Source organism: Oryza sativa, chromosome 1 (genome assembly GCF_034140825.1).
Source record: "Oryza sativa Japonica Group chromosome 1, ASM3414082v1".
Classification (NCBI taxonomy): domain Eukaryota; kingdom Viridiplantae; phylum Streptophyta; class Magnoliopsida; order Poales; family Poaceae; genus Oryza; species Oryza sativa.
Genome location: NC_089035.1, coordinates 27,934,299 through 27,959,204, shown reverse-complemented (window position 1 = coordinate 27,959,204; position 24,906 = coordinate 27,934,299). Strand labels below are relative to the sequence as shown.

General features: G+C 42.4%; 3 protein-coding genes across 3 annotated transcripts; 2 read left to right on the top strand and 1 right to left on the bottom strand.

Moving 5' to 3' along the window:
* The first annotated feature begins 2,896 nt into the window (after positions 1–2,896).
* On the top strand, positions 2,897–5,896 carry LOC107278048 (putative receptor protein kinase ZmPK1). Its single transcript, XM_015761638.3, has one exon. It carries the CDS (start codon positions 3,319–3,321, stop codon positions 5,704–5,706), a length of 2,388 nt encoding a protein of 795 aa, XP_015617124.1. The 5' UTR covers positions 2,897–3,318; the 3' UTR covers positions 5,707–5,896.
* A 2,744-nt stretch (positions 5,897–8,640) lies between these two features.
* Positions 8,641–18,045, bottom strand: LOC4326327 (uncharacterized). Its single transcript, XM_015761621.3, has 6 exons — positions 16,455–18,045; positions 16,017–16,157; positions 14,200–15,931; positions 12,608–12,831; positions 10,675–11,633; positions 8,641–10,497 (listed from the first exon to the last, which is right to left on the bottom strand). The coding sequence occupies exons 1-6, from the start codon at positions 17,910–17,912 to the stop codon at positions 9,324–9,326; spliced, it is 5,688 nt and encodes a 1,895-aa protein (XP_015617107.1). The 5' UTR covers positions 17,913–18,045; the 3' UTR covers positions 8,641–9,323.
* Positions 18,046–19,484: 1,439 nt separating this feature from the next.
* On the top strand, positions 19,485–24,865 carry LOC136355466 (protein MAIN-LIKE 1-like). The gene is made up of 5 exons (XM_066308057.1): positions 19,485–19,591; positions 22,914–23,064; positions 23,137–23,506; positions 23,591–23,966; positions 24,840–24,865. Exons 2-5 carry the CDS (start codon positions 22,916–22,918, stop codon positions 24,863–24,865), a joined length of 921 nt encoding a protein of 306 aa, XP_066164154.1. The 5' UTR covers positions 19,485–19,591; positions 22,914–22,915.
* Positions 24,866–24,906: the final 41 nt, after the last annotated feature.

The following is a 24,906-nucleotide window of genomic DNA, read 5'->3' as shown; positions in this document are numbered from 1 at the left end:
TTGAGTATGGAGTGGAGTTGTGGAGCTGCTTGAATCCAGCTCCACTTCTCTAGTTCATTTTGTGAGAGAGCTCCACCCAGCTCCACTCCCACTTTAGGTGGAGCTGAAAGCTTGAAACTTTTTGATTGAGCTCCTGCCACAGGAGGGGTGGAGATGGAACTGTGCCAAACAGACCCTCAGACTTTTTACCCCATAAGCTGGTTTATAAGTCTAAACAAAGTGTGACTTTTTTTTGGCATATATCAGATCCTAACCAGGCTTAGACTGAGGCGGAAATAGAGGAAGACGCCTTACAGTCATATCCAACAATGCCAGTGCAGAACGACATATTTAGGACTAGGCTGTGTTCGGAAGCATATGTTCCCAACACGCACGGTGTGCACGGAAAACGGAGCGATTCATTAGCGTGTGATTAATTAAGTACTACTCTCTCCGTCCTAAAATATAGCAACCTAGAATGGGTCCCATCCTAGGACTATGAATCTGGACATGCTGATGGGTCTCATCCCATCTTAGGTTGCTATATTTTAGGATGTTTAGCAGTTTGAAAAGTGTGAGCGTGGAATACGAGATAGAGGGGTTGGGAACCTAGAGTTCCAAACACAGCCTTATTATTTTGAGTACTACGGATGTGTTTAGTACCTTGGCCAAAATATTTTTTGAAGTATACAGACACACATTTGAAGTATTAAATATAGTCTAATAACAAAACAAATTACAGATTTCGCTTGTAAACTGCGAGACGAATTTATTAAGTCTAATTAATCCGTCATTAGCAAATGTTTACTGTAGCATCACATTGTTAAATCATGGCATAATTAGGCTAAAAAGATTTATCTCGCAATTTACATGCAAACTGTGCAATGTGATGTTTTTAGAAAAAAAAATCTAAACACAGGCTATGTAAGGGTTGGGTCTGATTCCTTCAGATGAAACGTTCCTGTTCAATTTACCCACCAATCTGAAGAGCATGAACTTTAGAGACGGTCCACCAGACCACCACATATGAACAAAGCCGTACGACGGGATAAAAGAATGACGAGATGCCATAGGTGATAGGTTAGGTGAGTCTCATGACTCGCGCGACTCGCGAGACTCATTTGGGCTTTGCCGGTTAAACTCGATCTCAAAACAAAGGTCCAAGCCCCAAAGCCTTCGGTTCAGATTGATCACATGGGGGGCATTTATAAATGGCCAACAACTACTGTTTCAGAATAAGTTTATCTTTTAGCTATGGGACTAGTTAGATATCTTTCGACAGATTTTTTTTTCTTAGGTCTCACATAGCCGTAGGATAAAAAACAAAATAAGGGACATGATGATTCGACACATTTTCTAAATTATATCTCGGTTTTTATTTCTTACGTGGCAGGCCTGCAGTGCACCGATGCATCCACGGAAGATTGTTGGGCTAGGGAACACTTGAGTATTCAGGCCAATTGGCAACACAAATTATCTAAGCGACACTGTTTAGCATATCCTAATTAAATAGAAGACTGAATCTAATTTAGAATTCAAAAGTTACACAGTAAATTTAAAAATTACAAAGAAATTACACTGTAAGTTTAAAAAATTACAATGTAATTTTTAAGAATTCGCTATAAAAACAACACTATAAAAATTCATAAGTACTCGTATACCGACACGATAGTTAACTCATTTAGAATAAATATAAAAATATGGTAAATAAAAAATAGTATGGCTCTAGGGATTAACAGAACAGCTAAGCATCTAACGACCACAAAAGCGAGTGAGGCGTAAGAAAAAATCACGCGACAGAGGAATAGCAAAATCATTTAGCTATTGAAACACAAATTAAAATGAAGTGAAAAAAAATAAAAATGTTCTTCATCAATCGAAAAGGAAATATTAATGGGTGAGTATGTGTATCAAAGAAATAAAACTCATCTTTCGACAAATATTGATGGGTGGGTATGCTTATTGAAGGAATAAAACTCATCTTTTGACAGATAGATTAAAAAGTAAACTTATTTAGGATAAAAAGTAGAACCTAAAATTAACTTATTTTAGAACAAATGAAGTACTCTGTATTTAGCCTGTTGATCCGTTCTGGCCGTTCATAATTACATGGATGGACAAAAACTTCGTCTATGTTGTTGACAAATATATTGAGAAGAAATATAGTCGGTTGGTCCACAAAACAAAATTACAGTTTTCCAATATATACAACACTAGGAGATAACTCTTTCCTCATGGTATCCCCTCACATATGTAAAACGAAGTAGCTTATTAACACATAATTAATTGAATATTAGCTATATTTTTTAAAAAAATAGATTAATATGATTTTTAAGCAACTTTTATATAGAATTTTTTTTAAAAAAAAAGACAGTTTAGCCGTTTAGAAAACGTGCACGCGAATAACGAATGAGGTGAGTTAGTAACTGTAAGAGCAAGGCTAATAATACAGCCGATCTGTTGGCTATAAGAGCAAGTTTAATAGTATAGCCAACTACTGCTCCAAATCATCTAGAGCCAATGTAATAGCCAATTCATACAAATAGTTGCTTACTATACTATTAATACCTAGTCTCACATGTCATACACACGTTACGTTTTGGAGTCCGTGCTGCAGCTGGCTACAGATCTGTAGCCCGCTACTCTTCTCTCTCTTCCTTTATTTCTTTAAATTATGTTTATAGCTGGCTTATAGCCTACTATTGTACCTGCTCTAAAGTTCTTTGTAGTCTTCTCTCAGCCTACCCATATAATAGTTAGATCTTTACAATTAATACAGGGTTCACTTGTCTCTCTCACAGAGTTTCTGGTTTTTATATCCAAACCGGCTGTAAGTTTACAACCCGCTTCTCTTTTCTTCTCTCCTCCACCTCAACATTTAGCCGGCTTATAACCTACTATTATACTTGCTCTAACCAAAGAACACAGCCACAGTTTCCATGTTATCTTTCGGTGGAACAAAGAACGAATGTGATGTGTGCTGAGAATCTCAACCTCTCCCAGGCAAAGGAGAGCTGGAGAGGGTACACAGGAACCAAAAAAAAAAAAGCACACGTCAGATTCTCGGTGATCCAATCCAATGAACAAGATCACGCGAGTAAAGTAACACTCGCTGCAGATGAAAATAAGCCAGCCAAACTCACCAGTCACCAGTCACCATCCAGTGGCAATGTGGCATCTCGTCCTACAGTTAACGCATATGGGTATCTGATATCTCAAGAGATATGGTCACAAGATTGACAAGAATCAGTGTCCCACAGGCCACAGGGCACAGCCTGCGCACACACAAAGAAGCCAATATCCTTTCCACTCGTCACCCCCCAACAACCAAAAATCCAGATGGGTAAGTTCCTGTGCCCACTCTTCATTTCCTTCATCTCCGTTCTTTTGTGCTGCGCCGCATCTGCATCCCCATGGCAAACCACAGGCACAGGTACATCTCTCCAGGTAGATCATGGAGAAACCTTCCTTGTTTCACCAGACACAACCTTCTCCTGCGGCTTCTACCCATCTGGAGATGACACAAACGCCTTCTACTTCTCCATCTGGTTCACCCATGCCACCGACAGGACGGTGGTCTGGACCGCAGACTCTGGCCTTCCGGTGAACGGCCATGGCTCCAAGATATCCCTGAGCCATGAGGGCAACCTGGCTTTTACCGATGTCAATGGCACCACGGTCTGGGAGAGCAAGACTGGCTGGGGCAAGCACACCACGGTGGCTCTGCTCAACAGTGGCAATATGGTAATGAAGGCATCCGACTCCGAGGATAAGATCGTGTGGCAGAGCTTCGACTGGCCTACTGACACCCTGCTACCATCGCAGCGTCTCACAAGAGAGAAGAGGTTAGTCTCCCAATCTGGTAACCATTTCCTGTATTTCGACAACGATAATGTCCTCCGGCTCCAGTACAATGGACCAGAAATCACAAGCATATACTGGCCAAGTCCAGACTACACCGCAGTGCAGAACGGCCGGACTAGATTCAACAGCAGCAAGATAGCGGTCCTGGACGACGAGGGCAGGTTCTTGTCAAGCGACGGGTTCAAAATGGTAGCCCTGGATTCAGGTTTAGGGATACAGAGAAGGATCACAATTGATTATGATGGCAACCTCAGAATGTACAGCTTGAATGCATCAGATGGCAACTGGACTATCACAGGGGAAGGTGTATTGCAGATGTGCTATGTGCATGGATTGTGTGGAAGAAATGGAATTTGTGAGTACTCACCAGGTCTCAGATGTACTTGTCCTCCAGGATACGAGATGACTGATCCCGAGAACTGGAGTAGAGGCTGCAGGCCAACATTCAGCGTCAGCTGTGGCCAGCAACGCGAGGATTTTACGTTCGTCAAGATTCCTCATGGTGACTATTATGGCTTTGATCTGACTTCAAACAAGTCAATCTCGCTTGAAGAATGCATGAGGATTTGTATGGACAGCTGCGTGTGCTTATCTTTTACCTACAAAGGTGGAGATGGTCTATGTTACACTAAAGGCCTGCTCTACAATGGCCAGGTTTATCCATATTTTCCTGGAGACAACTACATCAAACTTCCTAAGAACGTTGCTTCAACATCCTTGATCTCCAAACATCATGGTCTTACCTGCAAGCCAAATGCTTCAAAAGTTATGTTAGTATCCATAGATGCATACAGAAAAAATTCTGACAACATAATGTGGGCATACTTATATGTTTTTGCTACTATAATAGGAGCAGTTGAGTTGGTCTTTATCATGACAGGGTGGTACTTTCTTTTTAAAATGCATAACATACCCAAGTCCATGGAGAAAGGTTACAAAATGATAACAAGCCAGTTCAGGAGGTTTACATACCGCGAATTGGTGGAAGCAACGGGAAAATTTAAAGAAGAGCTTGGAAAAGGTGGCAGTGGTACAGTTTACAGAGGAATACTTGGGGATAAGAAGGTGGTTGCAGTAAAGAAACTTACAGATGTTAGACAGGGTGAAGAGGAATTTTGGGCAGAAGTGACGTTAATTGGGAGGATCAATCACATAAATTTGGTCAGAATGTGGGGATTCTGCTCAGAGGGTCGTCAGAGGTTATTAGTCTACGAGTATGTGGAAAATGAGTCATTGGATAGGTACCTTTTTGATGACAGTGGCACCAGAAATTTGCTCTCATGGAGCCAACGGTTCAAGATTGCCTTAGGAACAACTAGAGGCCTTGCCTACCTCCATCATGAATGCCTTGAATGGGTTGTTCATTGTGATGTTAAGCCAGAAAACATACTGCTGAACCGAGATTTTGAAGCCAAGATAGCAGACTTTGGGCTATCCAAACTTTCAAAGAGAGACAGTTCTACCTTTAACTTCACTCATATGAGAGGCACAATGGGCTACATGGCACCAGAATGGGCACTGAATTTGCCAATCAATGCAAAGGTCGATGTTTACAGCTATGGGGTTGTGCTTCTGGAGATTGTGACTGGGACTAGAGTTTCAAGTGGGATAACAATAGAAGAAGAAAACATAGACTTGATGCAATTCGTGCAGGTGGTAAAACAGATGCTCACTAGTGGTGAGGTCCTGGACACTATAGTAGACAGTAGGCTGAAAGGCCATTTCAATTGTGATCAAGCAAAAGCGATGGTGAAAGCAGCTATTTCATGTCTTGAGGAAAGAAGCAAGAGGCCAACAATGGATCAAATCGTAAAAGATCTCATGGTATACGACGATGAAGATTATCACCCAGCATACTTTTGACCACTTGTAATCAGAATATATATATATATATATATATATATATATAAATAAAGCGAGCAAAGGCTTAGTCCCCTGCCCATAGGTCCCACGCTATTCTTAGAAGAAAAAACAGTACCAAAATGCAAATATGTCATTCTGTATCATGTGTGCCTTACAACATGAAATAGAAATGTTAGATATATTCTTTTCATTTTCTGCCTTGCATATTTTGTGTGTACTTGGCATTTTCAGATGCAGCCTAGCTGGTATGGGAGATTAACTACATGGCTATAAAAATTCATTTCATGTTTGTGTGGTACAAAGTATGTCCTTTGCGCTATTTTGTCTAAATTCTCTGGGTTTTCTGAGGTTGTATAAGAATTTTTTGTTTATTGACTATTTGTAAAAGAAAAGAAAAGGTTATGTAACTTAAACTTCCAGACATGGATATACAGTATAGCAACATTATATTTGTCTTCTAGTTTGATAAACCATAAGCCACATAACAATCTCATGAAAATTTTAGTGAATTTTGACAAACAGGAGAACAATATCATCAAACTTTATTTAAGTCACCAAATTTGCTGTACATTAGTCAACAACTGGCATATGGAAGTCTAGTTTATGTTTTAAAAATTACTACACAAAAGTGTGTTGTAAATAGTGCTTTGTATTATGCATTTACTTGTGCAATCATTGAATAGTGCTTCCTAATATTCCACCGCAAGACACCAACAGGCACAATTGAGATATGTTGGAAGTGCCTCTACTCAAGGTCAAAATCAAAATTATTTTTATCGCTTCCCTATTAGCTACTCCCTCCGTCCCAAAATATAAGGAGTTTTGGTTGGATGGGACACATCCTAGTACTACGAATCTAGACATGTTGTCTGTCCAAATTCGTAGTAATAGGATGTGTCCCATTCAACCAAAACTTCCTATATTTTGGGACAAAGGGAGTAGATGCTAAGATTTGAATAAATATGTGCACCTGACATAATATTTGAGCAAAATAAACTTCGAGAAATCAAAGTAAAATTCAGTGTAATAAATTTATAAATCTAATTTAGCATATACTAATTGACATGGAATGGCACTGGTGAAACTTATTGTACTACTACACCAGCTATGTCATTTTATGAATTGTTCCTACATATAAGCAACTGTGTATGTATTTGCAAAATAAGAATTGAATTATAAAGTCATTACAAATAACGTAATAAAAAACTGAACTGGAGAGGCAAAAATATTACTTGTGTTTAGTACTCTTCTTCATGGCATATTTTGTCTAGCTTGACAGCAAAGTGCAAAAGTATCCTTCCAACCTTCTGTGGCTTGAAAAATCAGCAAGATCTTCCAAAGACTAAAAATTGACACATAAAGCCATTAACCATATCTTTACAAACCTGCATCTTCCTAACATCTCATGTAATGTTTTCACATTCCTTCTCTCAACTTCTCCTCTTCAAAAATAAACCAATGATTGTTCTAACCAGGACTACCATGCAAAGGTCACTTGACTTGAACTATCATGCTGCAGCATGAGCTTTCTTACTATAAGCATTCCATACTCACTGACCAGTGCAATACAACCACCAGTATATACAGGTATGAGACAATCTGATTGAGAACAGGCTGGAAGAAACAATATTTCATAACATGGGACCATCAGAGACAATAGTTTGTTTCAGAATAAGTTTTGAGAGTACAATAAACCATCGCCACACCCTTTGATAACAGCATCACTGGCTGGTATGACAAGTTTCAAATTACATAGTTCATTCAACACAGCCTGCCAGTATAATGCTCTGCAAGGCATAAAGAAAGTTACAAAGCTCCTGCTGAAAGTGTTGAAATTTCTTAGCTAGTATGTTGCATTAGAGAACACCATAGACTTGGGCATCTCAATACATGTTAGGGTCAAAACTTTATTGTGGGAGAGCCACTCCCTGTGGCAGATCGAACCAATTAGAACAAGTCTAACAAAGTAAACGATAGATGACACAAGAGGTTCATGGTAAGAAACAATAACAAAGTAAAGGGAATTGTCTGTGCATTTCTCCCTGATAGCCAGCAGCACAGGTAACAGTAACACAAATGGTATGAACTTAGTTGGGATTTGCTGTTGTCTGGTCCAAACAGCTTCTCAGTCGGACCCAACCAAAACAGTCAGGTTGTACACAAACATCAGGGGGGAAAAACGGTTGCCTATAGTTTATAACCAAGATTCAGAATCCCAAGAATAGTATTTGAATTATTGATGGTTCTTGGTCACCTCGATGGCTCAATCACAGACAAATTCTCATGTCGCCCAATCTTAATCTATGTTTCATCAGAATGTAAATTTTCAATTAATCTAAAAATACAATGCAACCAGTTTCTGACAAACTGGAAAATGGTGGGCTTTTCCCTGTTTACAGACACAAAATATTAATAATCTTCACCAGTTTTGTTACAGTTCATGTCTTTGTAGTTTATACCAGTAACGGGAATCAGTTCATCATATACAGATTGTTCAAATAATAATCTTCCCTTTTACAATAATAAGTTTGTCCCAGTTCTGCTGACAAAATTATGAAAATGGCAAGCCACATACAAATAGAACATATGCCTGCCTTCAAACTAAACTTGTCCAACAAAGAATAGCCAGCACAACTGCTTTGCTAAAAGAGCAATAAACCACCACCATGGCAAAATGTATCAAACTGGATAAGCCAAGCCATGGCATGGCTACTTCAGGGAACTGGGCATAGTAAGGCCACTTGGTCTAATATACAAACAAACCCATCCATCAGCCCTCACTCAATTTATGATTCAGTGCAAAGACCAAAGAAACAAGAGTTCAAGATGCCTACTGAAGCAAATTTGTACATGAACTTAATAATCCACTAAAGCTTCAATGAAGTTCACATGAGTAGTTCACTGATTTATCCATATAATGAAGTTCCATGCCAATAACACAAAATCAGTAAATACTTTGTTGGACATTAATTTTATCGTCAAACAATTGCCTTCTTTAGAAATATGTACATGATTATATTCTAAGAAGTACCAAAGTCAAAATTTCTTAAGCATTTCTAAGTAACAGTGTGCTCAAATGTACATAAGAACGCAGTTAAATGTTAGTAGCTCGTCGGAAAGCATACCAGTAACCAGTCTGAAGGTACAACTTGGACACTGTAGGTACTTGTCAATCTTGTTTCAACTGATCAACTCAGTGATTTAATTGAGCTATAATACATAATACAATGAGATTTGAGAAAGCATCACGGATCAGCTAGTTTAAAGATTCCAATATCAGTAACAGTAGACTGCGTATACAACGGAACCACTTAACAGACACAAAATCAATAGCATTGTTTCTTTTCAGTCGATCCAGGTTTCCCAAAAACTATATAACCCAGCACTCCACTGCTGAACATAACCAATAAAGGCAATTTATTTGCAGAAGGCTAGCTTGGGAGTTGCATCAAGGGAGGAGGTGTAATTGCAATGAACTAGCTGCTACCACTGGGGAAACAAGCAAAATCCCATGAGAGTGCACAAGACCTGGTAAACACTGAAGATAGGCCAGCACAGGAAAAAGATCAGAACTGTGGTATCCTTAGCATTGAAGTACCTTGCATCACACAATCACATCAACTCGAGATCCGATTGAACATAGAAATTGAACCTGGTATCGAGCAAACACATAATCTCATATAACTGCAATGAAGTGTAGTTGGTGCAGTGATATCTGGTGGTATCAATACACCATCTTTAAAGAAAAAACTTAATGGCTGTCCACTTAGATAATAGCTCTCATCCTTTATAGTTCCAGCATCTTCGTTGCTTTCCAAATGGCATGTGCACTCCCTTGGAACACAACCATTATCACTGCTACAAACACAATGCCCTTCTCCAGAATTTTCTTCAGAGCCAACAATACCTTGAGAAGTATACCATTTTCTAACTGTTGCTAGAAGATTCACTGACCATGATGACAAAAGGTCATGCATATCATCGACTGCTAAGCAATGCAGACTAGGCCTTACTGAATTTGAAAGAATATCATGAACCATCTTATAAACAGCATTGAAACACACAGGGCAACATTTGTAGAGACATGGAGGTTTCAGAACTGAGAGACTTTTCATGGTATCCTGTGATTGAGGATTAACCAAATGACCTAATTTGACATCATCCACAGGGAAATCAGTATTCCGCTCATTGTCACTTCCACGAGCTTCAGAAGACACCATGTTCCTGGATGTTCCTGCACTGTCGGTACTAGTTGAGGATGCAACAGCATTTTTCCTTTGCAACTCATTGAAATCCGCAACAGATACTGTGTGGCTTTCAGGTCTTTCAATATTAGATATGTGGTTTTCTTCTCCATTGATTACTCTGGACATTTGCCCATCATTGTCAACCCCACAAGATTGCCCATCATTTATTACTGCATCTGCTGGGGTAAGTGAATCTGTGTGCACATCAAGTGAAGCTGAATGGATAAGATCAGGTTCCACTGCATTTATGCTGGATATAGATGTCACATTATCATTGTCAAGGTCGCAGACAATGCCATGGATTTCAAGATGGCCTGGAGCATGTTGGACTGAATTCTCTTGCATCTCACTAGGGCAGTGAGCAGGAATAACTTCAAGGTCATCTGTATGTTGGCCAGGAGTGCCTTGGGCCTCAGAGCAGCCAGCAGGAGCACCAAGTATGTTTGCTTCTGCAGTGTTGCTGTCGCCTTGACATTCTCTTGTGGATGACTTTCCAACAGTTACCTTTGGACTTGTTTTTACTCTCCTGTTTTCACTATGTAACCTGTAGACAAATATAAAAGTTAAATATCAGGACAATTTTGTCAGAAAACAGCAGTATGAAGTACCAATATTTTTTGCTGACTGCCAGAAGTATACTTTACTAGTTTACTAACTTCAAAAAGAATCAATAATGTGACAACCAATACAAACAAACACAAATATACAGCCCATTGCTTACCTTTGAAAGGTGTATGCCCAGCTGCTCATGATATCATCCAGATAAGCAACTTGGGACAGAATATGGAAGTACCGATATCGACTTCTCTTTTCCAAAATTTTAGTTCGGACCTGTCCAACTAACAGTTCCAAGACCTTTCTCACCTCAGAACAGATTTCCAAAACAGATGCATAAGCACCTCTATATGCTAATAGACCAACAGCAACAAGTCCTCTGACAGACGGAATCTTCTCTTTGCCCTTAAGAACATTGTTTCCTCCAGATAATGATTTATCAGCTGTAGTGCTTTGCAATAAACAGGAATTAAATGGCCAGCCTTTCCATGGTCCATTTATATCAGTGCAGGGGCCCTCTCGTAGTTTCGATGTAACCCAACAAAGTTTAGAAAATTGCGGGTGCTGTAGTATCTGAATTCCAAAGGCCATAATAGCTAGTGATTCACTGTCCTTCACAATTCTATTAGAACGATTTGTTGCGACTTTCTCATTGAAATCAATTTTCTCAGTATTGTCCTCTTTATCTTCAACATTAGATGTTGGTGGCTCTTGCTGAGCACTACATGTGCCCAGCTGAGTAGGATGCTCTCTTGAAGAAACCCCACATGAGGGATGCTTGTCCATGTTCAATGGATACTTCGTTAACATGCTGGCTTCCTTACTCCCACTGGATCTATGTTCACCTGGTGCACTAATTTCCATAGGAACAAAGACCTCTTTCTGTTCATCATGATTGTTATGAGCCCTGTCATGCAAAAGTTGAACATGCTGCTGAACTAAATCATGTGATATCCGCAAACAGCATGCGTCAATAACCTCATCCCAGGTAAAGTAGCTGTCAACATTCACAGAGAACCTTGGTATTGTGTGTTCTGAAGAAGCAAGACATTGATCTACAACATGTGTGCTGAAGAAATGTCTTACTCCACTAGGGAGATCTTGAAACTTCAGTTCACTGGTGGACTGAAAAACAAATTATCAGCTAAATGTGCAATTTGGATGTAAATATCCAGAAGTGTTCCATAAGTATATATCATTAGATCTTAAGTCCAAGTAAATCAGGGTTTATCATCAGAAAATCAGGGGTAATGGCCAATAGCAGTAATCCAACATTCACGGTGTTCCAGATGATCATAATATGAAAATTCACACAGCAACAAATGGGGTCAAACTACTCGTCATTTGCACAGGGGTAATCCAGAATAAATGAACAGTTAAGCAGTTTGCAAGTGTAATGCTTGTTAAGCAATTGTCCTACACTTTTTATATGTTAACTGAAGCCTGGCCGCTTCTTAGCAATACATTTTCTACTAGAAACGCAAAGATTTTCTTAACTACATTCTGCAACAAGAAGTAGAACAGAGCATATCACTATTCAAGAAGTCAAATGAGCCCTTAGTTTTATATTATACTTGGTTTCCTTGCACTGCCTCTTAAATTATCCCCTGGTATATGGGCCATATATTCCAGCTTCCTTTTCGCCCTTTCTTTTATTTGAAAATGGAAACCCAGAGAAGTAACTTGTGTACTGATTAAGATAATAGCTGTCAACTGATTATCTCCTATGACTATGTATTAAATTATTATTATTATTATTAACACTTGAGCAGCATTTCAGTTCATTAAATTTGTTTTTCTAAGGACAGAACATTATTTCAAAAATTATTATTCGTTTAGATTATTATACATATTTGGAGGGATAGAGTACAAATTAGGTGATTATATGCCTGAATAAAAATGTCAATACCTATATTTTCAGCTAATGCTAGTCATTTACGCTCATGAACCTACTAAAATCTCAATATATTAGTCATAAATGCAATGCACAATTCAGCTGTAAACATTGTGAGTAAAAGGACAGTATGGATATGCATACATACCCAAAATTTTCAAACAAAAAGGAATTGAAGAAGCATATGAAAAGAAAAGAAATTTACCAGAACACTGATGGATACAGAAGCTAACAATGAACCCATCTGATCAACCAACGAATTCCATACTTCAGAACATTTTTTAATATTTTTTGTTGCTGTGGACCCTAACTTGCTTGTTCCCACATTGAGCACATGATCTTCTGCTTCTTGTTCATGGAACTTGTCGATGGCCCACAAATCAATTCTAGGCATATAGATTATACATCTTCCAAGATTAAGGCATTTTACTGGTCAAGCGAAAGTAAAATACATGATTATTTGCCCATTTCACTGGAAAGAAATGAAGAATGCTAATAGGGTAATACATAAGTAACTACTATATCATTTCACTTCAGCTTAAAGTGGAATTGGGCCATAGCATAATTCTGTTATAATTAAAAGTACTCAGTTTAATTTCTTGCATGATCTTCAATCATTGTATCACCAACTCAGCATAATTTATTGCCTGATCTTCAAACAATGCATCTCCACTATATTGATTGCAATTGAATCATTATCGGGAAATGGCTTCCAAAAATATAAACAATTTAGCATGGTGCAGGAATCTTCAGATCATATGCAAATTTGTCTTTAACGATATAATTTGAAAATATACAGCTCAATGGAAACAAATTCAACTTTGAATGCCAAAACTCCAGTTTGACTCAACTAACTTAAAGTGTAGTGAAAATGGATAGTTAGAAATAAATTTAAATCATTTTCTAAATCGCGATGAACTCGTACTTAGGATGTATTGCGATGTTGAGGTATATACCTCACGAGGAACCAACCAAACACCCTCAAAGATCAACTTTGAGTCAACAGAAAGATCCAACTTGAAGATATAACTGACTTGAACTAATTACTGTTCTTGGTTAAATAGCATTCCCTTTTGAACTGAGTAGGTACTGCTTGTCCAAAATCAGTTCAGGTTGTGAATGGCTGGTTCCCCATATCGAATAAGAAGACACTCTCATCAGTATTGTGGTATATCTGAAGATGATAGCTATGACATATTACATAGTTTGTTTAAATAGACTCTTGAAAAATTTATCAAATGTTAGATCCAGAAAAGCTCCTAATGTTTAATTAACCATTTAAGACCATGTATGAAAGTGTTGAAAAGATAAAACAAAAGGAGAACAAAGAAATGATGATTCGATATGGAAGTTTTGTGCACAATATTTTTTAGGAAAAAAAAACAACATGATGTATTTGAACCAATAAATAGGAACAGGACTTCCTGTCAAAAAAGATAATAAATATGAACAGGAATGGCAGCTACAGATATATGGCGTTGAATGGGAGTATAAATAGAGAACGAAGAAGTCAAAGCAAGAAATGTCAGATGTCTTACATGCAATTGCAGATATTGGGAAATGGGGAATGTGGATAGGCAACAGTAGTGCCATGATATATCAATATGACAGGCATGCTCATGCAATAACAGGTTTAAGCTTGAAGAGAGTTATCATTGATTCTTCTATGCAGACAACTTTTGGAGCAAGCATGCATTTATATAACCTCAGAGCCATGCATACAGACAATATTATCACATATTTGTGGACAATGCCTTTAGATGAACAATTATGAGGTAAAGAAATAAAGAAACTTACGAAGAATTTGTGTGAGTCCACTAAGAATATCACCGTTTCCCTCCTGTGCCATAGTTGCAAGATCAAGCTTGTGTATTACAGTATGACCCACAAAACCATGAAGAAGGCAACGGATCAGATGTTGTTGGCCTGATCTGGGCGCTCCAGCAGCTAAAGCTCTAAATCCTGATAATTTATGTGCTAAACCTCCTTTTGGGTGAGAACCGGTGGAATTCAATCTGTGGGCATCAAACTTCTCGTGCTGTTCATTGTGATTTAACACAGAATCATGGTTTCCTAGTTGATAAGCTATTAGACCATAGCCTGACAAGATTGATGCAATTCTTTTTGCAATACCTTTCTGTTGTATCAAAGATGGGAGATAGGAAGACCAAAATGTGTGAGGCACATTATTCTTCTCCATAGATGAGAAGATAACTTGCTTAATAGAAGCAAATGCCTTCAGAAGAGATGAAGGTAACCAGATTCGCTCATCCAAATAGAGGGAGATAAAAAGGTGCAGCAATGGTTTAAGAAGGCACGGCACAAGATAGGAGACAAGAGGAGAGGAAACTAGATCATTTGCAGCAATCCCTGCTTCTCTCTGTGAACAGGGTGGTGGAGCAGCTGCAAGAGCAGCAAGCCAATCCCTTTCCTCCACAAGAATTGATGGTAGAGGAAGTCGCCCATGCTCAAATCCTTTCTCTGCAGAGAGTAAGATTTCCTTCAATGGGCAAGTCCTTTTCAAAGCATTTATTGCAGCTTGGGTGCAAATTGACTGCAGATCAGCACCAGCATATCCAACAGTTTGGCTTGCAATAACTGAGAGGAATGCCCCAGAAATAGGACTTGGCCATTTTTTCGTGTGTAATGAAAGAATAGCGGATCTATCCTCAAAGGTGGGGAGCGGGAAGTATATCTCACGGTCAAATCTTCCTGGCCTCCTAAGAGCAGGATCAATAGCATCAGGACGATTTGTTGCGCCGATTACTATAACTGAACCCCGTGATTTCAAACCATCCAGCAAAGAAAGCAAAGTCGCCACAACTGAATTGTGTGTCTGGTCTTGTCGTCTGGATCTAGAAGGTGCTAAGCCATCTATCTCATCAAAAAATATGATCGAAGGTTGACATCTTTCAGCTACCTGAAACAGAAGTCTTAGTTGTCTCTCAGCATCGCCAACATACTTTCCCAAACAATCAGCACCTTTTCGAGCAAAATAAGCAATCCTTCTGTTCCCCTGAGAGCATGCCCCTATTAGTGCACGCACTACGAGTGTTTTACCAGTACCAGGATGGCCATGCAGCAGAACACCTCTTGGAGGTGTAAGACCTAAAGAACTGAAAAACTCAGGATACAGAAGAGGCAGTATCACCACTTCCTTCATGCTCTGAATAACGTTACTGAGCCCAGCAACAGACTCCCAGCCACAGTACGCCTTTTCATTTTCAGAAGTGCCTCCTATGTAAACAGGTGCAATTCTCGAAAGATCTCTGTTTAGCCTCTTCCCCTCACGTTTCAAGAATTCCTCATCTTCTCCACAGTTCTCTAACCATTTTTCCTCGGCCTCTATGTCCTTTCTCCATGCATCATGTGACACCTTTCTGATATCTGCCTTCATCTTTTTTATCTTCATTTTTCTGAGCAGTTCAACATATTTATCTCCTTGAGGTTGGAAGTAATGTCGATGATCATTGCAGGCTATAAGAAACATCCGGTGATCAAATATACAGGCTTCTGCTCGACTACAAGGCTACAAATCGAAAAGGTTAATGCATATTAAAGGCTAAAGGGCAAAACTAGAATGGTAAAATGTGGTTTAAGTAAAAACCAATTACCAAATGGTAGGTTTTCGGACATCGATCAACTCGACACCCAATAGTTGCACCAGGTCTGCCACATCGGCTGCACTTCAAAAGCCTTCCACGGCAAAGTGCTGCTCTTACATTTTTTAGGCAGCCCAAACCAGCAAAGTAAACCTGAAAATGTGACAAAAGCAAGTTTTTCATAACTCCATTCCATTACATCCAAACCACAAGGTCAAAGCATGCACTATGTTGAAGCATTTAGTTTGTTTTGCTTGCAACACATTTAGCTTGTTTTGCTTGCTTCCAAAGTCCGGAGTAACCAATGATAATCCCAAAACATGTATTGGGGGCATATTGTTTTGAGAGAATATGGTCATGAAAATCACAAGGAGACAATGACCCAGTATAAGGCAGAAGGTACAGGAATAGTATGAGGGTGAGAATTTTATAAAATAATGTGGGGCATACCTCAGGACTCCAAACTGCACAATTCTGATGAACCCAGACACGAGCAATGCCAAACTGATCATGTATTGGACCCAATAACCTTCCAAGCCACCCAGGATCATCACCGAACCCGTCCCACATATCATAGTTTGGATCCTCTGAAGGCAAAGCCCCCTCATAGGCTTCATTATCACTGTCAACTGTATCATGTAATGCAACCTTAGGTGGTCTTCCATCAGTCCCTCCACCACAGAGCCCACAACGTCTCCCTTCTTTAATCTCCATGGTACCCTGTTTTTCTTCCGAAACTGGAAATTTGCGGACTCCTTCCTTTGGGGCCTCCTCGGGCAGTACTACATTTGAGGCACCACCTGTCTGTACATCCTGCTGAACCTCTTTCAATTGCTCACTAGGACTAGAACCATCCAGTTCCATTTGCTGCTCAACACAAAGGTTGCTCTCTTCCACAGTCTGCTCATTTTGCACAAGAAGATGCTCGTGTTCATGTGAACTGCCAGTGCCATCCTCAGCATTATTCTCATTGCAAGGTAGCTCATCACCATTTCGCCCTTCTAGTACTGCTGATCCCAGCTCTTCAGTTCTCTCCTTCTCATGTAAACCCTCCTCGTCCCCTACCTCCTCATGCTTGCCTTCGTGTAGATCATTTCCAGGACCAATCGCATCTCCTTTCTCCTCATCCGCTTCGCCTCCTTTTTCCCCATCTTCCTCTTCCACCACATTGACACCCTCGACAGCCTCATGTTCTTCCACATTCAAATCGATGGTTAGATTGATTTCCCTATCCATCACTTCCCTCCCTCGCATTGGCAAGCTCCCACTTCCCTCGCCCATTGTCTCTTCCTCAGCTCCCTCCCGAAGGTCCACCACCAATGTCCTAACCTGCTCCTCCTCCTCCTCCTCATCCCCCTCCTCCTCATCCTCCTCCTCCTCCTCCACCACCACCTCCTCCTCCTCCTTCAGCTCCACCTCGTAGTCCTCGTCGAACCAGAGGCTCCTAACTCGCTTATCCAGCTTAGCCTTCCCCTTGACCCTATCCCGCAGCCGAGAGCGCCACACCACGTTCCCCGCCTCGTCGTCTTCCTCCTCCTCCTCTTCCTCGCCAATCTCGCGGGCAACCCCCGCCTCGCCCCTCGCCCTACCTCTGCTTCTCCTCCGCGAGCTCCCGCCGCTCGACCCGGCCACCCCGCCGCCGCCGCCGCCGCGCGCCCTCTTACGGCGCGGGGAGGGGAGCGGCGAGGTGTCGAGCAGGGCCGGCGCGCGGCGCACCCGCGTGCTCCGTCGGGGGCCCTCCGCGTCGGAATCCTCGCTCTCGCCGCCGCCGCCGACGACGACGGCGGCTCCGGCGGGAGGGGCGGATACCGGCGCGACATCGTGGATGGCGTCGAGGCGCTTCTGCTTCTTCCGGCCGCGGGATCGCGCGGAGCCGCCGCGCCGCCGCTTGGGCCTCGTGGGGGGCATTAGGGTGGAGCGCGAGAGAGAGAGGGAGGGAGGGAAGGGAATGGGAGAGAGCTCGCGATCGCGCGGCGCCCCGCAGAGGTGGCGAGGGTTTTGGGGGTTCGCTCTCGCAGTCGCAGCGGGCGCGTCTCCTTCCAAGGAGAGGGGTGCGAACGAGAAGGGGCCTCCAATTGACGTCAGACACCAATTGGTTGTGTCACTGACAAGTGGGCCTCGTGCAGTTTCTACCTCTAAACTTTTCCTTTTTCTTGTCCAAATTCGTACAGTACGTTTGGTCTGAGAACTGGAGTACAATAAGCTGGGTTATCACCGGGTGTTTGGAAGTTGAGCTGAGGATTAGTTTGTTCCTTCCTTAGTTCCATTCCAAAATTAAGAAATGAAAACTGAAATTATCACTGAAATCTTCTAAATAACGATGCGTTGCAAAATGGGGCATTAAAACGGTAGAGAATACAAAATCAGCAAGGAGAAAGATGGCCAGGAGTCAAGACAGGGGATGGGCAATTGGGCATTTCTGGTTGTGAGTGTCCATGAAGGTTCAAGTTTCCAACGGAAACAGATCTAAAACCGTAACATGTTTGTCAGGTAAATATAATTGAATCGTAGTGTGATTATATTTGTAGTAAGTAGTAACTGTCGTATAACTATAACTTATATAACTTATATCTAACTTTAAAAAACCTGTGGTAACGCATTGTTCTCACGATGGAGACATCTCGAGACTGAATTCCTTCACATCGTTTGTGCAGTGTAATTTTTTTCTTTTCTTCTTGTACGAATCTTAAAGCAAATCTAATGGTTTGTGAAAGTTATATTATAATTATAATGTAGCTATGTTTATCAAATTTACTGTATATAAAAATCGAACTAAAATGCCGTAAATATTTTGTTTTCGGGGATCAGATGTGATCGTGCCATGCACTAGAATTAGCAACCCACTTTTGGCCCAGTCTGAGCAGTTTAAGCAAATGAGAGGCTTGTTCGGGCCTTCTGTGGGCCTTTAGTAGCTGACGGGTTGGTGTGGCGGCCCATTTTAAGAACACAGCCCAATTAGTAGTTCTAACTGCATTTCGGTCCAGAGCCGATAAGGTCTCGTCTTGAGTCTTTGACCAATCATCACATTCAGAGAATTTTTTTTATTTATAATTTTTTTTATTAAAAGTTTTACAAAAATAATTTTCCATTTTGAAAATTGACGGAAGTAGTCGCCTACCGCCCTCTGGGAGGGCGATTTTTAAAAATCGCCCTCTCAGAGGGCGGCGAAAATGACGTGGCAGACGGCCGTTCGCTCTCGGGCGACGGCCGTCAACGAAATTTGCAGGCGGCCCCCTTGCCGCCCTCCGCTAGGGCGATTTTATACTGTGCGGGGGGGCCGCCTGCAAATGGGCGGCGAGGGGGGGCATGGAATTTTGCAGGCGGCCCCCTTGCCGCCCTCCGCTAGGGCGATTTTGTACTGTGGGGGGGCCGCCTGCAAATGGGCGGCGAGGGGGCATGGAATTTTGCAGGCGGCCCCCTTGCCGCCCTGGGGGAGGGCGATTTTTGCCTCCCCCCTATAAAGCCCAGTCCCTCCTCTGTGAAATTTCATTATATTCACTAAAAATCCAAAAAAAACGAAAGAGAGAGAGGGGAGGGCAGCAGAAGGGGAGCGGCGAAGCCCTGCTGGTTCGCTCAATTCATCACAGGTATGCTCCCATACATCTTTTGCATTTGTACTAATATGTTATGTTTGAGTATATATGTTGCGTTTTAGTTTTAGTTCCATATATTTTAGCACATCTGTAGCACACAGCACATATGTGTAGATCCAGAGCATAGAATATAATAGTATGAATTGAGACATAGACAGTAGTGTTAATTGTAAGATGTAGTTTAGTTTGATCTGGAGAATGTAACGTAATTTTAGAAATTTAGAGAACAATATTGTAGAGAATGTAACTTAGGGCGTAGTACAGAAATGCGAGGTTAACGCAGTTATTGTTTTCATCAGGCACAATGTCAAGTAAGGTCACATTTCAGATAGTTCACGGTGAAGGAAATATTAGATTTGGTCCAGATGGTGTTGATCTGTCAGATTTTGTAATGACATCTAAGGGCATCGATAGGCCTGCGGAGAGAACATTTCAGTCAATTTATAGTTGGTTGTTGAGAGGATTTAGAATAGACCAAGAAGTCTACACAATGTCAGTGTCAGTTGTAGTGAGTCGTGCAACAGAAGGTTATTTTTGGGAACTAATGCCGATGGACAGCACTGATGCTTGGAGACGGTATGTGGAAATGGCTTTTGAACGGTCATGGCCCCTCGTTATATTTGTGTCGGTACAAGAGAAAGATATAAATGTTTCAATGCAAACCGAAGATGTAGAGGGTCCTATCAATGCAGGGGATGTTGTTGGACCATCGATGCAAAATGAGGAAAATCAACCAAGGGAGGAGCAGGCTATGGGCATGGCGGATGAGGGGGAGAGAGTCGGTATAATTGTTGATGAAATGGAGAGGGAAGATTCGGATAATGAGGAAGTGGACGACGACGCATCATCCGATGAGGAAGGTGATGTAATGGCCACTGATTGGGCAAATGAGGACTTCTCTGGACTTGTTATATCAGAGGGTGATCATGTACCCTGGGAGTATAAGGAGAACGAGGTAATTGAGGGTGCAAGGTATGCTCATAAGGATGAGATGAAGGAGGCGGTGAAGCATTGGGCAGTTTCCTTGCAGAGAGAGTTTAGGGTGGTCAAGTCAACAAATTATGTGTATGAAGTGAGGTGCATGAAGGAAGATTGTCCGTGGCGTGTCCATGCATATAAGGGTAAATGGAATGATTATTGGAAAGTTAGCATTGTGACCGAGCACAAGTGCTACTTACAAGGGGTGGAGAAGTATCACCGAAACATCACTTCAGCTTTTGTGGCAAGTGAGATGTACAGCAGTGTTGTTGGTAACATTGGCTTTGAACCAAAATCAATTATTAGGCACATCGAGAACAAATTCAAGTACACCATAAGCCATGCAAAGGCCTGGAGAGCCAAACAAAAGATCATTGAGATGAGGTATGGCACATTTGAAGCTTCTTATGATAATTTGCCTCGTTTGTTAGCCACCATTGCCCAGAGGAATAATAATACGTACTATGACCTACATACATTTACATCGGTTGATGATCGAACAAAGAGTGTGCTGCAAAGAGCCTTTTTCTCATTGGGTGCTTGCATCAATGCTTTTGTGCATTGTCGACCTGTTCTATGCATAGATGGAACTTTTATGACAGGTAAATACCGAGGTCAGATATTGACAGCAATTGGGTGTGATGGGAACAACCAGGTTCTACCTATGGCTTTTGCATTTGTAGAGAGTGAGAACACTGAAAGCTGGTACTGGTTCCTAGAGAGAGTGCACATTGCAGTGGTGCGTATGAGGCCCAACGTTTGCCTTATACATGATCGTCATGCGGGTATGTTGCGGGCTATTGTCTACTTGCAGAACGGTTGGGATGAGAAGGGACTTCCAGCTAAGTGGCCTGATGTTCGGAGTCGGTGGTGCATGCGTCACATGGGTGCAAATTTCTACAAGCAATTCAAGAACAAGCATCTTATGGAGCTCTTTAAGAGGCTCTGTGCACAGAACCAAGAGAAGAAATTTAATGAGTTGTGGGACAAGTTGGATGAGTTGACAACGAAGCAAACAGATGAGCAATCTCGCAGACCACTAGTTGAAGGTGACGAGCCTTCCATACCTCTTGGTGCATTACATGATGACCCACCAACAATGAGAAGGAGGTCAGGGTCGTCCATCAGAAATTTCACTCAGTGGATTGAGAATGAGCCTAAGGAGAAGTGGTCTCTATTGTTCGACACCGATGGATCTCGGTATGGCATAATGACAACCAATTTGGCAGAGGTGTACAACTGGGTAATGCGAGGAGTTCGGGTACTTCCATTGGTTGCTATTGTTGAATTCATCCTTCACGGCACGAAAGCGTACTTTAGGGATCGATACAAGAAAATTGGTCTGTCCATGGCCGATAACAACATAGTGTTTGGCAACGTAGTGACAAAGTACATGGAAGATAAAATCAAAAAGGCACGGAGACATCGAGTTGTTGCTCAAGGCACACAAGTGCATCGGTATGAAATAATGTGTGTTGATAGGAGCAGGCGTGGTATCTATCGCAAGCAAGCCGTGTAGGAATGTGTCTTGAAGGCGGATGGTGGATGTACCTGCAGTTGTATGAAGCCGAAGCTTCGTCACCTTCCTTGCTCACACGTTCTTGCTGCTGCCGGTGATTGTGGTATATCTCCCAATGTGTACGTCTCAAATTATTTCAGGAAAGAAGCAATCTTTCATACATGGAGTGAGGAGATATATGGGTTCGGGATCTCAGGATCTTACACAACGCTGAGTGCCCAAGTTTTTTATATTCCAGATCCATCTAAGTTAAGGGTGAAAAAGGGTGGACGCCAAACTACACGCATCAGAAATGATATGGATGAGTCAGAAGCAGGTGGGAGGACTTTACGCTGCAGCAAGTGTGATCTGCGCGGCCATACTTACAAGAAATGCCCGAAGAATGCAGAAGTTCCAAGCGGCGCAGATGCTAGTCCATCTGGACAGGCAAGTGATGGTAGGCGACCACCTGGTGAAGGAACAACAAGCAGGCGCGCAAGGCCAAGGCGTCGTCGCGCAGCAGGCGATTCCATGGTGTAACAATGCTTTCGATTTAGGAAATAAAATGCTGTTGTGATGTAATGAGTGTTCGGACTAAATACTTCTATCGTGTAATTTCAATTCAATGTTGTTGTAATGAGTACCTCCGACTATTGTTGTACTAGTAGTATTGCGAACTATTCGGTGTTGTATCATAATGTTATCGTGATGAGTGTTCGGACTAAACACTTTTGTTTGTTTGTACTCTTGTTTAATATGTGTTAGTAATTCGCTTATGAACATTTATTACTTATGTTGAACTAATTATTTATATGTTTCTGATCAACCTATTTGATGCAGGTATGGCGTACGACACACCGGCGCTGTTGAACCGTGGGATTGACAGGAACCACCGCTCGTTCCTGTCAGCAGTCGAGGGTGCACAGCTCGGCACCTTCCGTCCACGCACGTCGCGCGAGTGGTTGCGTGTCGACCCCCGTCACGTTCCTTGGTACGCGTATGTTCACATTTCAACTCAACTTTGCTTTGTGTTGTACTTATGTTTGAAGTTTGCTCTATACAGGTTGCGTGCGGCAGGCCTTCTACCACTTTGTAGGCTTGTTGAGGCGGCGGCGGACGACCGTGACCCAGCGAAGCGGTGGGATGCAGACCGGTCACTCCTTGCCGCTCTTGTAGACCGCTGGAGACCTGAGACGCACACGTTCCACCTTCCCTGTGGGGAGATGGCTCCGACACTGCAGGACGTGTCGTACTTGCTCGGGCTACCGCTGGCGGGAGCAGCAGTTGGTCCCGTGGACGGTGTTTTTGGGTGGAAGGAGGATATCACTGCGCGCTTCGAGCAGGTGATGCGCCTTCCACACCTAGGACCGACCAACACCCTTCCTCCGTACTCTACAGTCGGGCCTAGCAAGGCTTGGTTGCTCCAGTTCACTGTAAGTAAATAAGTTGTTATTATCATACGTGCTTATTTGCGACCGAATGAGTGTTTTGTACTAACATTTCATTCTTAATTGTAGGCGGACCTTCTGCACCCTGACGCTGATGATTACTCGGTCCGACGCTCCCTTGAGGCGTACCTGTTGTGGTTGTTCGGGTGGGTGATGTTCACTAGCACCCACGGGCACGCTGTGGACTTCCGGCTGGTCCACTACGCACGGTCCATCGCGGATGCTCAGCCACAGGACGTGCCGCAGTGGAGCTGGGGTTCTGCCGTGCTAGCAGCCACGTACCGTGCCCTCTGTGAGGCGTGCACGAAGACTGACGCGGGAGCGATCATCGCTGGCTGCCCTATGTTGCTTCAGCTTTGGGCAGCCGAGAGGTTTGCCATAGGTCGACCAATGGTGGATAGCGCACCCTACGGGGTTGGTCGCAGCGCGCAGTGTCCAGAGGACGGTCCCACGATGGGGACTTACTGGTGTCGACGTGGGGTTAGTGCAACTTCGCTGCGTTATAAGTTTATCAGTCGTCTTTTTTTTTCTTCACATAACATGTCTAATTCCGATCATGTTTATTGCAGCGTCGTTACGCTCACGTCCAGGTGAGACGTGGTTACCCGGACTTCGTGTTCGAGTTTGACCGTCTCCAGCCGAGCGACGTCATCTGGGAGCCGTACACAGAAGAGGCCGTCGCTGCGAGAGCACCGCTAGGACTTTCGTCCATGTGCACACGCGACCAGGCTTACTGGCTCACCATCCTGCCGATGGTGTTCGACATTTTCGTTGAGCCTCACTGCCCGCAGCATGTGATGAGACAGTTCGGACTTAGGCAGGTGTTTCCGGGCAACGTGCAGCTGACCGTCCTCCCTGCCGACCACTCGTGAGTTCGGATTGTTCATTTCTAAATTTTTATGATAATTACTTCATCGAGCCATATAATTTACCTCTCTTCACAGGTTGACTCGACGGGGACAGCTAGCAGGCGCACTTTGGGCTCCACGTGTACAGCAGTACGTTGACGACTGGGTGTTAGCTACAGAGGAGGTGATCAACGAGCTCTTCCCACACACGGTGGAGAACTACCGTGACTACCTTCGCTGGTACCTTCCTCGCACTCGTGCGCGTGTGACCTTCACTCCAGACGCCCCAGAGCCGCACGTTGCCGCTGTCACGGACGCGTATCCCACGCACCTTGACCGAGACTACTTCGTGGCGGTACGTCCAATTTGTATTACTTCTTACAATTATTTCATTTATCTTGCATAATATAGGACAACTACTGAATTTGTTATTTCCATCTTGCATAGGCTGATGCCGCACGGGATATCAGTGCCGATATCACCGCAGTCCAAGTGAGGTTGAACAGAGGTTTGCACTTGACTGACGTTGAGCAGATG